Source organism: Sphaerodactylus townsendi, linkage group LG05 (assembly GCF_021028975.2).
Source record: "Sphaerodactylus townsendi isolate TG3544 linkage group LG05, MPM_Stown_v2.3, whole genome shotgun sequence".
In the NCBI taxonomy this organism is placed as follows: Eukaryota; Metazoa; Chordata; class Lepidosauria; order Squamata; family Sphaerodactylidae; genus Sphaerodactylus; species Sphaerodactylus townsendi.
Genome location: NC_059429.1, coordinates 1,028,141 through 1,046,442, shown reverse-complemented (window position 1 = coordinate 1,046,442; position 18,302 = coordinate 1,028,141). Strand labels below are relative to the sequence as shown.

General features: G+C 48.5%; 1 protein-coding gene across 2 annotated transcripts in view; it reads left to right on the top strand.

Moving 5' to 3' along the window:
- The window catches only part of NCAN (neurocan), a 308,547-nt gene extending 294,616 nt beyond the window's left edge, over positions 1–13,931 (top strand). For both annotated transcript variants that reach the window (XM_048496292.1, XM_048496291.1), the window contains 4 exons: positions 1,556–1,700; positions 5,437–5,619; positions 7,568–8,082; positions 10,205–13,931. In XM_048496292.1, coding sequence (XP_048352249.1) covers positions 1,556–1,700; positions 5,437–5,619; positions 7,568–7,713 — 474 coding nt within the window. In that variant the 3' untranslated portion in view covers positions 7,714–8,082; positions 10,205–13,931. The remainder of the gene's footprint in view (positions 1–1,555; positions 1,701–5,436; positions 5,620–7,567; positions 8,083–10,204) is intronic.
- Positions 13,932–18,302: the final 4,371 nt, after the last annotated feature.

The following is an 18,302-nucleotide window of genomic DNA, read 5'->3' as shown; positions in this document are numbered from 1 at the left end:
GCTGTCTCTAAGCCTCTTTGTCCTAGTTTTGATAGACCTGTATCGTCTGCCGGATGGTAACAGTTCAAAAAGAGAGTGTGCTGGATGAGACGGGTCTCTCAGAATATTTTGGGCTTTCTTTAGGCTTCGGGAATTATAGAGTTCTTCCAAGGAGGGGAGAGGGCAGCCGATAATGGTGATCCTTGGTGATCCTTGGTGGGTTTTTCAGGGCTTGAGACATCAAAAGGTGATTGCTATTTCCTGCTTCTGCGTCACAATCCTGATATTCCTTGGAGGTCTCCCATCCAAATACTTGCCAGCGTCAACCCTGCCTCTGAAACCAGATGAGATCAGGCTAGCCTTAGCCTGGGGCTATGCAGGTCAGGGCATGGAAGACCATACAAAGCTTGTATAGACATATCTGTTGCTAACAGAAGTGATAATCATGAAAGTGAACTCTCACTATAGCCAAACCATAAAGAACATATAGTCAAAATAGTAAGAATGGCCTAGTGTTAATGTTACAGGAGCATTTCTCAGGGAGATGATTGGCAAGGTTTTCACATGCCCCACCCTCCAATCCACTGAGTCTTCCTGTTAAATACCCCCCTCCCCCACATATTTCCCAAACAGGCATTCAGAAACATATTATTGCTAGACAGGGAGGAAAGACAAACAGGTGGTAGACCTGGAAAAGCAAAAGTAGTTTCACCTGGTGCTAGAAAGGAGATCTGAAATGAGCAGGTGCAAGGAGGCCGCTCCACAGTCAGGGTGCTGCTATCACCCAAAAGGCCCTGCCTCAAGAACCTACCTTCCACAACTCAAAGGACAGGTGCAGTAGTCAGAAGTGGTCCTCCATAGATTGCTGAGCAGGGTTCATAGGGGAGTAGGCAGTATATCAAATATCTTCTTGCCCATATTATTCAGAGTTTTAAAGGTAGTAGAACAGTGCGTGGAAACTATCTGGCAGCCAGTGACATTCCGAAAACCCTGACGCTCCATTCCCTTTCATCTTTACCAGCGGGGCATTTCACAGCTGCTTTTGAACCAATGAAAGTTTCCAATCAGTCTTCAAGGGCAGCCACACAGACACATGGGCAGTCTTCAAGGGCAGACACACAGACACATAGTAGTAGTCTCGCCTGAGTATGATCAGAGTGTAGATCACTGTGGATTACTGTCTTATGTCATCAAATGGAATACTCGGATAGAAGTGGTAACTCTGAACAGTCAGATTCTCAGCCAGGGGGGGTAGCTAGGGAAAATGGAGCCCAGGGTTCACTCCGAGTTTTCTGCCCCCCCCCCACGGGCCCCCATGCCCCACTTACCTTAGCCGGTGGCGGGGCCTGGTGGGGCAAGGCCAGGTAAGGGTGCCCGGCAGCAGCCTCTGCTGGGCCTGGCCAGGCAGGGCAAGGGGGGAAGGAGGAGAGGTGTGGGGGCGATTTTCTGCCCCATGTGACCCCAACAGCATTCGCCTGGGGTGCCTGTCCCCACCCCATCCTGTGGTAGCTACGCCACTGCTCTTAGCTCCAGGGCTGTGGTTAATCCCATTGCTGTGTTCTGCTGTTCCTTCCAGCAATATGAGAACTGGCGAGAAAACCAGCCAGACAACTTCTTTGCGGGTGGCGAGGATTGCGTGGTGCTGGTGTCACACGAGACCGGCAAGTGGAATGATGTCCCGTGCAACTACAACCTTCCTTATGTCTGCAAGAAGGACACAGGTAAACCAAGCTAACAAAAAATGGAACGCCTCCCTGGGCAGAGTTAAGGGCAGCCCACTGCCTAATACGCCTAATCTAATTCCCCAGAGGCACTGAGCATGCCCTGTGCGGCCATGTTGGAGGAAGGAGCTGATCTTTTCCTCCATAGCGCCACTACAGCAGGTGGCCGGAGGGTGATATTGCAGCTTATAGTTCTTCAGGAATCAGGTGACTCAAGAGACCCAGACAGTTCCAGATAGTTCAACAGCTGATGCCTAAGTTTGAGCATACGCACATTTCAAGCTACCCCGCCTCCCTGCATGTTGCCAGTCCTGACAGAGCAAGGGTTTCCCACTCTGGTGCTTCAGATGTTCATGGACTATAATTCCCAATTGACCATGCCAGCAGGGGCTGATGGGGATTGTAGTCCATGAACATCTGAAGCGCCAGAATTGTAGTCCATGAACATCTGAAGCGCCAGAGTTGGACACCTCTGTGATAGTTGGACACAGATAGTGTCTCTGTGATAGAGACACATCACTCTGAGCTCTGGCTATATTGGGTGGCCAATGCTGAGTTGGGAAATTTCTGGAGATTTGGGGGCAGAACTTGGGGAGTTTGGGGAAGGGGGGTGATGCCTTAGAGTCCACCCACCAAAACTGCCATGTCCTCCAGCAAGACTGGTCTCTGTGGTCTGGAGTTCAGTTGTAATTCCTGGAGAACGACACCCACTTCTACACCTGGAGGCTGTCTGGCTGCTCCGCTGCACAAAGGCACCACTTAGTCATGGTCACTACCCACCCCCAGAATTCATCAGAACATCAGAAGCCTCCTCCTGGATCAGACCTGTGGTCCATTGAACATAGCATCCTGGTTCACACAGTGGCAACCCTTTATGCCAGCAACTGGGCAGCCTTACCCACTGCTGCCTCTTAGCACTGGGATCCAGAGGTCTGACTTTCCTTGAGTCACCAGGTGAGTAGCTGCTGAGAGATGCATCCTCTATTAATCTTTCTATCCCCTTTAAAAGCCACCTGGTCCCGTGGCCATCACTACCTTCGCTTGTAGCACATTCCCCATTGAAATCACTAGTGGAGTAAAGAAATGTTTTCTTTTGTCCCTCTTGAATCTACTGCCCATGGACTTCAAAAGATACTCTTGAGATCTAGCATTCTGGGAGACAGAGAAAAAATTCTCTCTGGCCAGTTACGCACAGCAAGGTTCCCATGACTTCAGAGAGAATTGGCCAGGGAGTCTGTGTTTATTACCGTTTGCTGAGCTCCCCAGATTCGCAATCGGCCATTTCCCCATGTGCTGTAATCCCAAGCATCAAGACTGACAGGTTTTTCCCAGTGTGGTCTGGAATCACTGATTGCTTGTGTGTAAAACCACGAGGCTGGAGACGTCTCAGTTTGTTGATCAAATGCAAAGGCAAATCAGGGGCCTGGATTGATCAACTAGTCTTATTATTTTTACATTTTTTAGTATCAGTATCAATATGGTTATTTAATTATTATTTTTTAATCTAAAGATTGAAAGCTGTGCAGGACCAGGGAGGCCACGAACAACAGGAGTGATGCGGCAGGACAAGAAGTGGGAAGTGGTCAGCAACAGGCAGGAGGGAAGCATTCAGAGCCGCACAAGGGGGTGGGGGGTAAGACTAGGTGGGCCGGCTGCAGGCGGAGGGAAGAGGTCCGGGGCAAAGCTGCGCCCCCTGGCAAATCTGACCTGCTCTGGCAGCAAAATAACGTTAAAATCATGCTATAAGTGGATTTGTGTGCTGCAGAGAGAGTGGAAAGTGAAAGCGGGACTAGAGAAATTGTGTTTGAGCAAGAAATCTTGCCGTGGTGAACGTTTACCTCCACCTCGCAGCAGACACCTGGTGCATAATCAGTCTTGGTCCCCTCTCCTCTGGTGTAGGAGCCAGTGTGGTGTAGTGATTAGGACACTGACTTGGAGAACCGGATGTGATTCCCGACTCCTCCACATAAGTGGCAAACTCTAATCTGGTGAACTGGATTTGTTTCCCCGCTCTTCCACATGAAGCCTGCTTGGTGACCTTCAGCTAGTCACAGCCTCACCTACCTCATAAGGTGCCTCCTGTGGGGAGGAGAAGGGAAGGCGTAACTTGCAGTCCAGAAAAGCGGGGTGTAAATCCAACTCCTCCTCCTTTTCTTCTTTTTCTCATGCATAATTCATCTTGAACCACATCCCAATTACAGAATGGCAAAAGGTATGAGGCTGGATGTCCCTGTCTCAGTCGGGGTGGGGGAAAGACTCAGGGGGTGTTTACAGGATCAGCTTGAATTTCACTGGGAAATTTGCTAAGAGGTCTCTGGGAGGGAGGGAGGGAGGGAGGGAGGGAGGGAGGGAGGGAGGGAGGGAGGAAGGAAGGAAGGAAGGAAGGAAGGAAGGAAGGAAGGAAGGAAGGGCGATTTCTTTGGGATGAGGAGAGATCGCTCAGTCCTGACATCACTTGGAGACTAATATTACTAATCGGCGTGTTTGTTCTTGCATCCTGATGACGTCAGCTCAGCTTGAGCCTCTGAAAAAGAGATTGATTTGCCGAAAATTCAGCAAATTTCCCCTTTTTTTTCACCCTGCAAACAGTCTTCATCCTGTTTTCAGTGCCCAAGAAGAAAGAGGTGCATGGAACAGAATGGCTGAAGAAAAAACCTAGTTCCACTTTTGGAGATTTTCCTCTGTAACTACGGCAGATTGTGGCTGAGGGGGGAGAGGAGCGCACTAAAGCTGTGATTTTGCATACTCAGGCGTTTTGCTAAGCCCAGCCTGTGCCCGCTATAAGATCTTAATTGCATTGCCTTGTGGCAGGCCAGCACCACCAATGAGGAAATATCCACCTCCTGCTCCAGGGCCCCTCCTCCCCGCTCCAATTCCTTCACTTTAATTTGCTTGGGAAAGAGGCCATTAAAAACTATTAAGTCTTCTTTCTTTATCTGGAAAGTTACATTAACCTCCAGCTGTTCACGACAAACGAAAGAAATATGCCTTCCAATTCCCTGCTGGCGAACGGTCCTGATAACAGCCTTTAGTTAAATATGTAAATCCACCTTCCTCCCTCCCCCCTCCCCTGAAATGCTGGAGCCCAGAACCAGCCACTCCAAACAGATTAGATTTCTAAAGCCATCGCTCTCGATACCATCACACCACACAAATAGGGCATTACTTTGGTTAACAGAAGAGAATTCCGTTCATAAGTTTGGGGATCAAGTCGCGTTACACGTGGAGATTCCTACCTCTCATGCATTCGTCTATATAATAAGGGTAGCTTTACTAACAATCTAAGCACAATACATATAATATGGAACTAACAGAAAAATATAATTTTCCAATTTTGTTATGGGTAGCACTATGTGGGATGTATATATCACCCCACCAGCACAAAAACCAACTGTGATAAAAACAATAATCATCATGATCTGAGGTGTTTAAAAGGGGCTTTAAAAGGGGCTTGGACAGATTTATGGAGGAGAAGTCGATCTGTGGCTACCAATCTTGATCCTCCTTGCTCTGAGATGGCAAATGCCTGAGCAGACCAGATGCTGGGGAGCAGCAGCAGCAGCAGCAGAAGGCCGTTGCTTTCACCTTCATGTGAGCTCCCAAAGGCACCTGGTGGGCCACTGCGAGTAGCAGAGAGCTGGACTAGATGGACTCTGGTCTGATCCAGCAGGCTCTTTCTGATGTTCTTATGTTCTTATGTGTTGTCTCTTCTGCCCCATGTCATGCTTCTCTCTAGTGCTGTGTGGGTCTCCCCCCTCTGTTGAGAACGCCTACCCCATAGGCAAGAAGAAGGAGAAGTACAGCGTCCATTCCACAGTACGCTACCAGTGTGAGGAGGGATTTGTCCAGAGGCACTTGCCCACCATTAAATGTCACGTCAATGGGACGTGGGACCGGCCCAGAATCCTCTGCACAAAACGTGAGTGTACTGGGAGTGTACTGGGAGTGTACATTTGATGCCCAGTCAGGCTGGGAGAGTCTCAGGGTTTGCTTGGAGAGCCCATGGGCCCCCCCAACCAAGACTGATCTGATACAGCCATTTCTGCTACTTTCTGGGGAGGAGGCTGTGTCTGTGGGCTTCCCTGAGGCATCTGAGTAGCCGCAGTGGGAAACGGGATGCTGCCCTCAGTGGCCCCTCTTGGGCCTTCTTGTCTGGTTTCAGTTCACCTCACATGTTGCTTTGATCCAGCTTGTTTGTTTGTTTCTTTGATGACAGCATTGAAAAATGTGTACATTTTAACAGGGGGGAAGTCACCAGTGGGAAGGGGAACACTTGTGGAAATGAAGAAGGCCAAGAGGAGCAGCTTCGAGGCAAACCAGCCAGCTTTCAACACTAAGCCTCACCATTCCTCCAACTTCACGTTGGTTTGGCTTTAGTTTACCTAGCAGGTAAACTAAGAATCCCTGGGATTGTAGTGTGAGGAGAGAACCATGGGGGGTTCCCACACATGTGACCAGGGGAGCTGGAGAAAGTGGAGAAAGTCTAGACTTATTCTGTCATTGGAGGCACGATCAGCATCCCTGACAAGATAACACAACTTCTGGCATGATCCAGAAGAGACATCATCCTGCAAGGGGTCATGCTCTAGCATTTGCCCCGAACCACAGAGTTTAGGATGAATGCTTTGGCCTTATCAAGCCAGGGACACCAGCCGCACCCCACACTTCACTACCCATTTTCCCCCCCCCCCCCCCCCGCTGAGTAGCAGCAGGCAGTTGCAAGGAAGAGGAAATCTCCAAGCTCAGTGGAAATGTGGCAACCCAACATTCTTCATGCTCTCACCAGATGTTGGGGAACTGACTGATGTTTGGGAACTGACATCCACCGACTGGGGGGAGGGAGTCTCACACGTGCACGTTTTCTTCATTTGTTTTCATTTCAAGCGCTTAATTCGTTTTCATTATCTTCATTACTACCAAGGATGAGTCCGAATTTTGAACAACTAGCTCGTCAAATTTGAATGCTCCCTTTCTGATTTTGCTTCTTCCTGGTCAGCAGTGAACCTCAAATCCTTGCTGCACTGAATGTTTCCCAGTGTTTTTGCTTGTGGTTATATTGAAGTGTTCTAGAAATGGCATCTGGGAAACAAAAGAAATATCCACCTTGGTCCCAGAAGCAAAAGGCCCATCAGAACCAGCCCCAGTGCAAATCAAGGCAGGAGCACAAAGGCCAGATTGGCTCCTCCCTGACTGTCCATTTTCAATATTAAATGTTATTTAATAAATCCTACAGGAAACATTCCTAGCTGTGACTTGTTTGTTTGCCCTCCGGTGTGGTCAAACATTGAGGCATAACGGAGGAATCATTCCAGCTACGTTTCAGACCCGTGGGGGGAGAATAGGGCCAGCTTTCAGAGGCATAAGACAGGGCAGCACAAAAGGGAAAGCACTCAGGTGTTCATTGCCATTCTTGTCTGTTTTCACTCCTTGGCAAACAAACACACATCCCTAATTGATGTGAAAGGGGCAGTGGGGCGGGGGGAAAGAATAGATGCCCAGAGAAGGATGGAAGAGAAACATAGGAGCAGACAAAGAAGCAAAGAAATACACTTGGAGAGAAAGAAAATGGCCAGGATGTTTCTTAAAAGATCTCTCTCTCTCTCTCTCTCTCTCTCATCATCAGCATCTCTCTCTCTCTCTCTCTCTGGGACACAGGATGGTGTCATCAAGGGACGTTGATGGGGGGGGATTTCTTGGGTACAAACCCCTCCCATTACATTGCTTGAAACAATGCATGGAATGGAACAGCCAGAAAGCCCTCAGTCACCGAACCCACCCCATAAAAAACCTATACCTACGTCACTCATGTCCTCGTTGCCCTGCTGTTTCCTAAAGCTCTGTCCCTGCTTCCCCTTCTCTCCGTACAGCCAGACGGTCCCACAGAACCCGGCGACACCATCGCTCTCGCCACCAGCATCATCAGCATCACCGCCACAAATCCCGCAAGGACCGACGAAAACACCCGAAGCGCCCGAAGCTGGACTGGACGGAGGAGGACGGGAACTACTTTTAACAAGAGCCCCAAACGAAAGCACAAATTCCTACTCCCCACCCCTTCCCCAACTTCCCCTCCCCTCGGGCCCACCTGGGGTGCAAGGTCTTGCGAGTATGATGGATGGAATAGTGTATGTTTTTCCTGCCCTCCCTCCTAACCATTCTCGTTTTTTGTTTGCCTCTTCCCCAGGACTCTGTAAGGTATGGAGTGGAACGCACATGCACGATTTAGCGCACTTCTGCAAAATGTAGATTTGCAAAATGGGAAGGGGCGCTGGGAAAGCCTTGCTGTAAAGAGCACCTTTCCTTCAGCAAAGGGGATCACGGCAGCATGCAGACAATTCCCCCAGGAACGTAGTGCACAGTTCCCAGGGTTGCCAGCCTCCAGGTAGGGCCTGGAGATCTCCTGGAATTACAGTAGATCTCCAGATGACAGAGACCCATCCCTATGGAGAAAACTGTCATTCAAATACAAAACACCGAACCAAGAACAATATGTTGTGGTATTTCCAAATGATAAACTTTACAATAAACTTAACATTGGCTGCATCTTCTTCTTGTTTGCAGTGTTAAATTTTACAGTTAACTTCATTGTACCTAGACCATGTCTCTGCCTATTGTTTCTAATGACACTAATAATTATAGCATTATTATAGCATTATAGCATAATTATAGGAGCAGCAGTGGCGTAGGAGGAACCGGGTTTGATTCCCAGCTCTGCCGCCTGAGCTGTGGAGGCTTATCTGGGGAATTCAGATTAGCCTGTACACCCTCACACACGCCAGCTGGGTGACCTTGGGCTAGTCACAGCTTCTCGGAGCTCTCTCAGGCCCACCTACCTCACAGGGTGTTTGTTGTGAGGGGGGAAGGGCAAGGAGATTGTAAGCCCCTTTGAGTCTCCTGCAGGAGAGAAAGGGGGGATATAAATCCAAACTCTTCTTCTTCTTCATTATAATAAGTCTTGCAATTCTTCCTCCTCAACACTGACTGTGTCTTCTTCCTATGAATGTGAGGACAAGTGCAACCATTTTAAACCTTTTGGGAACTTTGGCATTGCAGTCCAACAGAAAGTGAGAGTTAAGACTGCTTGTGTGAGCAGGGACTTTCTTCTGACAAAGTCGTGTCGACACGAGCTGTGTGTTAAGAGCTTATTAGGAGCACACAGATTCCAGCAGATTAATAAACACCTGATTGCACGAGATCTTTGATTGTGTTTGATATGAAAAGTGGATTTATGGCTTTTGAAGAGTTGTACAGTACTTATAACACTGTAATTATTTGCGTTTAGAAACAATAGAAGCAGGCCAGAGTCTGCTTCCGTGTAATTACAGTGTTGAGGAGGAAGAATTGTAAAGGACATGGTAATTATTGGTGTCATTACAAACAATAGGAAGAGACACAGTCTGTGTATAGTTAAGTTTATTGTAAAACTCAACAGTGTAAGAACAGGGACTAGGACACAGCCACTGTTTAGTTTATTCTAAAGTTTATCATTTTGAAATACAGATAACAATACATTTTTATTGGAAGTGTTTTGACTTTGAATAACTACTTGACTGTACCACCTCCTTTTTTATATTTCCCGTGGATATTTCCAAATGGCAGCTTTGGAAGGTGGTCTCTACGGCATTAGATGCTGTTGACCCTAACCCCTCCCCATGCTCCACCCTCCACTCCAGGAATTCCCAACCTTGAGTTGGCAACCCTAAGTCAGTTCAGCTTCCTCTGCATCTGAGCCTTTACTGACAGACAAAAATGTGCCGCTGGCCTTTATGACCGCAGATGTTTGGCTGTACAGAAGGCTCAGATAACAGGAATGAGCTTTCCAGAGGTGATCTCTGCACCTGTCCCCCATTGACAAGCAAAACCAGGTGCCATCATGCACAACAGCAAGGTGGAATAAATTAGGCAGAGTGCTTTGGTCTATCTCACAGGGTTGTTGTGGTGAGAAAATGGAGGGATAGGGAGGATAAGGTGCTAAGCTGCTTTGAGTCCCAGCTGAGGAGAGGAAAAGTGGTGTATCAATAAATTAATGCAAACAAGTGAAAGCTTAGAAGGAGGGTGGACTCTGTGACACCACATCTTTACTGAGCTTCCTCCTCCTCCTCCTCCTCCCCCAGGCCCTGCCCCCAGATCTTCAGGAATGTCCCAGTCTGGAGCTGGCAACTCTGTGGGAAGCTGCTCTCCAGACATGGTCTTTTCCTCCTCTGTGAATTTTCCTCCTCCCCTTTTAAAGCTGGCTGAGCGTCAGGCCACTAGTCTGTCCTGCAAACACCCCCCCCACACACACACACACACACACACCGATCAGGGAACTGAGTTGCCAACTCTGGATTGGGAAATCCCTGGAGATTTGGAGGTGGAACCTAGAGAGGGTGGGTTTAGGCAGCAGGGAGCATATTTCAGTGGGGTTTAATGCCCCAGAGTCCCCCCTCCAGAGCATCCGTCTATCTCCAGGGGACCTCATCTCTCTAGTCTGAATATTTGTTGTAATTCCAGGAGATCTCCAGGTCCCACCTGGAAATCGGCAACCATATATTTGTGGAGAAGGTTAAGAAATTACAGTCAGCATCTCACCTTCTGTTTCAAACACACAAAAGGGCACATTAATCCCCTTCATTTGGCTCATCTACCAAGCCCTGGGAAACCCCTGCAGCGGCACGAGAGGAAAGTGCCCAGGTGGGAGCCCAGCGCCCACTGGTGGCAGCGCCTCTCTGGTTCTATGGCAGGGAGCAGCCAGGCATGAGGCTCGTGAAGCAGCCCAGAGCTGAATGCAGAAGTCTTTGACTGGACCAGAACCTGCGCTTCAGGAAGTGGGCTGCCGTCCCCCAGATCTCAAAAATAAGAAGAAGTGGCTACGCTCACCTACAGCCCGTTGAGTAATAACTACACACATAGACTTTGATTCAGAAATTAATACTGAGGAATATGTAACTAGATAACCCCACGTGTTGTCAAATAGCACCCTCGACCATGCAGGCCCCCAGCTGGGAGCAGAGCCGTGGGGGTGGGAGGTTGAGCAGTTCTTCCTTGACACCATTTTGGTAACTGGACCTCCACTCCACTCTTCAAGCCCTTTTCCCCTCCCCACATAGACCCAGTACAAATCAGTGCCACATGAAGCTGAAACAGGCTCCAGTGTCCATCATACCGCTTGTTCCTCCCCTGCAGAATTTCCCGGCCTGGCTTTCCCCCGCACCCATTAGAAGGTGCTGCCTAAAAACCCCACAGTATTTTCCAAGAGAGAGGGGGGCGGGGGGGGGGTTCCATGCTGCTAAGTGACTGGAGCGAGCCTGATCTCGCTAGACCTGAGAAGCTGCAGGGTCTGCCCTGGTTAGTAATTGGATGGGAGACCACCAAAGAAACCAGGGTTTCTACGCAGAAGCAACCAGTGGCAAACCATCTCTGAATGCCGCTTGCCTTGAAAACCCTGCCACGTCGCCATCAGTCAGCTGCGACTTGGCCGCACTTTCCGCCCATGCACAGTCCTCCCACGACCCACTCACCCCTGCGAGCAAGACTTCCGCCTCTCAGGGCCAGCTGCTTCTGACTGGGGAAAACTCCGCATGCTCCAGCCTCAGCCTCTTCCGCCTTCTCCCGAGAGGCCTTGCATCCCTTTGTAGTCCTTCCATGGTAAACATATTTTTGTGGTTTTCTAGAACAAGCTACTTTTATTAACTGACAAGGGGACAGGACTGCAGCTCAGTCTTTGGGATCACCACCTAGCAAAGGTGACTACGGACACAGCAGAGTAGCTGAGGCTCCAACCTGGGCTCCAGCAAGTCTCCAGTTCGAATCTCACCTCTACCACAAAAATATCAAAGGGCTTAGACAAGCTTCTTCCTTCTGCCCTCCAACATCTGCCTGTGCAGAGTTCTTAAGAGATTGTACAGGGAACCTTTCCAAGGGAGTCTTAAATTCCAAAACATTGGAATAAGTGGGGGGGGGGATTTGAGGATTGGGATGGAACCCAAATTCATTTCAGCTTTCCCCAGATTCAGCTTCGGATCATCTTCAGCCAGCGCAGGTCTGTTGTGAGGAAAGTGGCATAAGCAGACAACAAATCTGTGGAATGCAGCACTAGACAAAATTGTCTGTGCAGGGAAAGCGTGTCGTCTGTTCCTTGGGCAATCAGCTCTTCCCTTCGTGGTGGAAGAGGCTTCTGGCTTCAGAGCAGATGGCAGGACAGGAGCCCCTTGCCCTAGGCTGGGAGCACAGGTGCACCAAAAGGCCACGGCTCAGGGGAGGAGCACCTGCTTGGCATCCCCGCCATCTCCAGTGAACAGGTGATGTGAGAGACCTCTGACCAAGACCCTGGGGAGACAGCCCACCACTGCACAATTCTCTGGGGGCAGAGCAAGGCAAGAACCAGCCAAAAACAGCTCCAGCCTAGAGCTGAAGTAACAATGACCTGTAGGACAACAGTCCAAACAAATTAATGCACACTTCACAACCAGATAACTCCTCTGGTGTATGCTGAGTATCTGTAGCATACAGAGCAAATCAAAATTCATTTAAAAAGCATTCAAATGCTGACATCAACCACTTTTACAAATTATGACAGGAACATTCTCTCTACAGACTATTGAGCTGGCTGGTCACCCAGATGAAAATCCCCCCTTGTGACTTACTTCTGTGGCTCCTGTCGTGTGATTCAAATAAAGCTTATGTGAAAGACGGGTCCCCTTAGTTCGTTTCAGGGGCCAGGAAAACTTTTCAGTCCAGACCACGACGTGGGGGCGTTCCTCTTAGCTTCTTGCAACGTGAGCAGGCGAGGCTGAGCATGACAAGTGCGTGGGGTGGTTCAGCATAGGGCAGCTTCTTGTGTTTATAAGACACCCACCCCCTTATTGATTTTATATGTATGTCAATCGATAACAGAGTTCTTCTGGCCCAGTAAATGTTATGTTGCCGCTCTGTTTATGCCTGCATTGCATGGGGATGAACACAGACCCAGAAGACAGGCGGTAGGTGGATGGCTGTCTCCTGTTCAAACACCCTGGAGAGAGAATGGCGTGGGGAAGACGTCTCTTTGCGCGTCTCTGCCTGAGATCCAGCAGGACAGGGGCAGAGGCCCACAGGTCTGAGCTAGGACTCTTCCTGTCTGAGCGTGAAGCTGCTCAGGGCTGGCACAGCTGATTATTCGGGATGAGCTCACTGAGGGACTGGAAACGGCACACAAACAGAATTTTTCTCTCTGCTGCTTTTTTCAGACACCCCGGCCATCAGGTCACAGGGACACAGGATGGGGGACAGTCTCCCATGTACTGATAGGATGCGCTTGGGAAGTTTTAGACCTGCTGGCCAGCTTGGGGCCAAAAAGAGCACAAGAAAGTCTGTCCCAATGTATTGTCGAAGGCTTTCACATCTGGAATCACTAGGGTGTTTGGGTTTCCCAGGTTGTATGGCTGTGTTCCAGTAGCATTTTCTCCTGATGTTTCACCTGTGGCTGGCATCTTCAGAGGATTGATCCTCTGAAGATGCCAGCCACAGATGCAGGCGAAACATCAGGAGAAAATGCTACTGGAACACAGCCATACAACCTGGGAAACCCAAAACACCCTAAAGTCTGTCCCCTCTAGCGCAGCCATGTCTGCGCGAGGCCATGGGGGAACCCAGCAAAGGAGGCACATGGACTCTCTGACCCCCATGGAGGCACATGGACTCAACACTCCCCATTGAAATCCCCCCTCCCCAAATTCGATCATCCCGAGGCATCCCCAGGAGTTGGCAAGGAGCTCTCAGGGGCTGCAATGAGATGGACCAGACAACCTGGATGTCAAACCCCTGCAGGTAGGCGCTTTTGCTTCACCTGTGTACTTGAGGGCCCAGGTTTGGCACCAGACTGTTTCAGTTTCAGAACACCTGTGGGGATGTCCGCAGCCTCTTCTGTGCTGAGGAGACAAGGCTGTCTAAATAGACCTTTATTTTTGCACCACTGGGGGAATGTGCCCCCCCTCCACCACACAGAATGCCTTTCCCTGCTAAAAGGACATCATGTTTGAAACGGGGGGTTTCTTTCGGTGTGGTTTGTGGGAGAGTGATGCACGCAGGAACGAGCAAATGCGGAGTGTGGTGGTTGATGCCTCTGCTGTTTCACCATACGTACATTGTCTGGTCTTCCTCCTTTTGTGTACTCCCCCCTTCAGCCTTGTGGTGTTCCCAAAACAAATGGGGGAGGGAAAACCCTTTGCGGTTTCTGTACTGCTGGACATTTTAATAAATTTTTTAACAGTTCCTAAGACCGTGGCCTGTTTTCTTTCTTCAGTGGCTCTCTCAACAGGTTAACGGGGGGGGGGGGGGGGCAGGATTTTTTGATGTCGTCAATTTCACACAGCTAATTTGAAACAGGCCTGAGCCTGCCTCCCTGACACACCATTAAAATCCCTCCCCCAATGAAGGGGGAGGGGCAGAAACTGCGCATCATTTTCCAGCTGTCAAGATTCCCAGCCTGAATCCTGCATGCAGATTGACATTTGTGCTGATTGCGATGAGGTGGGGGCAGACAAATCAGATGCGTGAGTGAAGGGGCTGGATCAGACCCACGCTTCCCTTTGATGCTTGCTCAGAAAGCAGATTTGAGGCACCTGTCCCCACCCCCTTTGCCCACTCATCTACATCCCACACACCCCACTTCGGTCTCTGGGGAGCAGGGCTGTGGCCTCCACCCCCTCCAGAATCTCTCTCTGCCCAGGAGAAGGGGGTTTGCCCCCAAGATCTCCACGATGTTGGATCCTCTGGGCTGCCTCCCGTTTCCCAGAGGGGCTCTGGCCAGCAGTGGGTTCTCTGCAAAGCTCTGCCCCTTGGCAGATGCCCATCAGTGGGCACTCTTATTGTTGGCCCAATTTTGCCCCAGTGGCTGCTACAGGGCAATTACAGCATGTGGACCACAGAGACATGGACCACCTCTCCTTGGCCAGTTGGGCTGGCCTCAAGCTGCTTTCCCAAAGCCTTCAGCCAGAGGCGTGTCAGGGGGAAATTGCACTCCGCCCCCCACTCACTTTAGCTGATGGCGGTGGTCCTGGGCAGTCTGGGGCGCCGGGTCAGGGGGGACTGTGCTGAGGGGCACCCCGCAGCCCAGCCCCACACGCTGCTCCTTCATTGCTGTGCAGGCAATGAGTGCGGGGGAAAGGAAGAGCGGTGGGGGGGGGCGATTTTCCGCCCCCACGTGACTAAATGGCTGGCACCTGGGGACCATCTAACCCTGCCTTCAGCAAACAGCTTTTCTCCCGAGAGGCCTTCTGAGAGGGAGCTCCCGCCTGTGTCCCCTGACGCCTGTTTCCACAGATCCTGCATGGCTGGCCAGTGCAAGGCCAGGCTGCAGGTGAGTCGCATCTGACCCGGTCAGTGCCTGCGCCTCTTATGCAAGAGAGGCTGCCAATCTCTAGGTGGGGGGTGGAGATCTCCCCAAATCACTGCTGTTCTCTAGATGGCAGAGCTCCGTGCCCCTGAGGGGAAAGGCGGCTTGGGAGGGCGGTTTTTTGTCTTCCCATTCTGCCTGGGTTCCCTCCCCTCCCCCAAATCTGACCCTCCAAAGGTCCAGGAGTTTCCCAACCTGGATTTGGCAACCCAGCCATTGAAAACTAGCCAGCTTGGCCTCATTTGTCTCTTTTTTTTCTCATGTAACATCTTCCCTTTGTCAAACCCTGCATCTGTAGACCAATATGTGACTCTGGATTTCAAACCAGGAGCCTTTATTGACAGACATCAGATGGCTAAAAGAAGCCAGTTCTAACAAACGGATTTTGGGCACAACCTTTTATTCCCCAAGTTCTCCCTCTTCCCTCTTTCTCACACCACATCAAAGGCAGAGCAAAACAGAACAGGAATGCTAGAGCTGTTGCTTTCTCAAGGCCGGTGTGAAAAGATAAAGTCAGGGGCCGACACTTGGGCTGGCCTGTGCAGCGCTGGGAGATTAGTCCAAGCTACGAGATACTGCAGGCGTTTTCTGTGGATTTGAGAGTCCAGGATCGCTTCCACTTCTTGATAGATCTCACCCAGTGGTGGGATTCAGCAGGTTTTCACCACTTCAGCAGAACCGGTTGTTAAAATGATGCTTGTAAACAACCAGTTGTTACATTATTGGAATCCCACCACCAGAACTGGTTGTTACATTATTGGAATCCCCTACCCTTAAAGAGAAGCTTGCACTGCGGGTGCCGCCCATCTGGTGGGGTCACCTTCTTTAGCAAGCTGCAATGAAACACAGGGTGTGCCTTTCTCAAATTCTTTGGTAGATCTAACTCCATTGTTACTGCATTGATTTTGTGTACAATTTTGAACGGTCCCACAAATTTGTGTCCCAGTTTTTTGCACCCTTGTACTCCCCACAGATTCTTTGTTGCCAAGTACACCCAATTTCCCACCTCCAGTGTCCCCCCGTTCCTTTGTTTATCTGCCTGAGTCTTGTGTGACTTTTTCGCTTGGCGCAATGCTTCTTGTATAGGGCCTCAAGACTCTTGGATCCTGGTCACCCACTCCTGCAAGTCCCCTAGTTTGCCCATCTCCTGGCCTAGAAATGGGAAAAGCTTGGCCGACTGGCCATACACCATTTCAAAGGGGCTTTTGCCCGTGCTACTATGCAATGCGAATATAAGCGAAGTCAGCAAATGGCAAGAGTTCCACCCAGTTGTCTTGGAGATAGTTAATGTAGCAATGTAATTATTGCTCTAGGATGGGTGTTTGTTTATTTGCTCTGTCCATCCATGGCTGCGTGGTACTCCAATTAAAGACTCTGCTCCATCCTCAACAATTTAAGGAATTGCTGCCAGAAGCAAGATATGAATTGGCTGCCCCGGTCCAAGATGATTTTTTTAGGGGCAGCATGTAACTGGTAAATATGAGTCATAAACAGTTGGGCCAATTTTTTGGCTGACAGGAGGCTGGAGCAGGGGATGAAATGGGCTTGCTTCAAAAACAGGCCCCCTACCACCCATATATTTGTATATATGCCCTAAAAATTTTCCTTTACATTTTTCATATAGTTCCAGACATTTCGACATTATACATTCTCCTTTTATCCGTAAAACCTTTATCCTTTCCCAAATGCCTCTCAAAACCAACTAGTTCTCGTTTCCTCCTATTTCTATAAAATTTTGTAATGTCATAATTTCTCCTCCTTCCCTAATCAAATTTGCCACAGTTTGAATTACTTTTCTTTTCAACATTTTTATCACTTTTCCCCCTTCTTTTCCAGCCACACTTCCCAAAGGTGCCACATCCAGGGTGCCAGGCATCCATTTACCTCTCCATTTCCCCCATATATCTAGCAAGATATATCTTGGTCCTATTGCTGTTTGATTTCCTTTCTTCAACTCTTTATTAAAGATACCATGGATACCAACTCCTTCGTTTATTTCATTTTCAAACTTAACCCATTTTTGACATTATCCTCATTTATACTCATCAGACTCTTAATCTGAAATGCTTCATAATATTCTTGCATTTTTGGAATCCCCCAACCTAAGTAATTTTTTGTCATATATATGATCTTATTCGTAATTCTTGGTTTTTTATTATTAAACACCCACGCTTTTAACTTTCTATCCCATTCCTCGAATTGCTTCTTCTTAATTTCCAAAGGAAGAGTTCGAAATAGATAAAACATTTTCGGTATTATACACATTTTTATTCTCTGTTTCTCCTTTCTCTTTTTCAAATAATTAGCCAATCTTTTCATTGAATTCATATTCGCTCTTTGAAATTGATTTTTACCCCATATTTCCTTTTTCCACATCTCAGCTTTATCTAAATCATCTAGCTGTGCTTGTAACTTGTTTAGTTCATTTTTTATTACTGTATCATATCAAGTCTTCCAAGTTGTTTTCCCAAGAACTTTTTTTGTTTCTTATTTGGGGCATATAAGTTCATTATTGTTATTTGAAATCCATGTAATTTCCCTTTCACAATAACCCAATGACCATTCTGATCTCAAGTTAATTCTTCTAACTGAAAATCCATATTCTCTCGTATTAAAATAGCGACACCATTTCTTTTTACATTGCATCTAGATTCACCTATAATTTTCCACCCTGGCACTTTTATTAAATCTTCTGTCTTCTTTTTGTGAGTCTCCTGGAGACAAATAAGTTCTGGACGTATTTGTTTAATAAACCTGGCAAGTTTATATCTTTTCGAGTCAGAGGCTCATTCCACACATGCAAAATAGTGCATTTTCAAACTGCTTTCAGTGCTCTTTGAAGCTGTGCGGAATAGCAAAATTCACCTGCAAACAGTTGTGAAAGTGGTTTGAAAGCGCATTATTTTGCGTGTGTGGAAGGGGCCAGAATTTAGGCCATTTATATTAATTGAGGATATTTTTATCTTATTACAAGCCATAAGATTTTTTGTACTCTTGTTTTATCAAAACTCTGCTGTTTGTGTAATTTCAGTTTCTTATTTCCCATTTCCTTTCCCCCCCCCCTCCCTTCCTCCAACTGGTCTTGTGGAGGCAAACTCCTCCCACCATGTTGGAGTTTCTGTAGGCCCTTGTGCACCCCAATCCCTCCCGACATTCAAATACATCATATTTTTATGCAGTACATTTCCAGCCATATAAAAAACTTTTCTCCAGCTGTTTAATCTCTAATACAGGCCCCTTATGTCAGT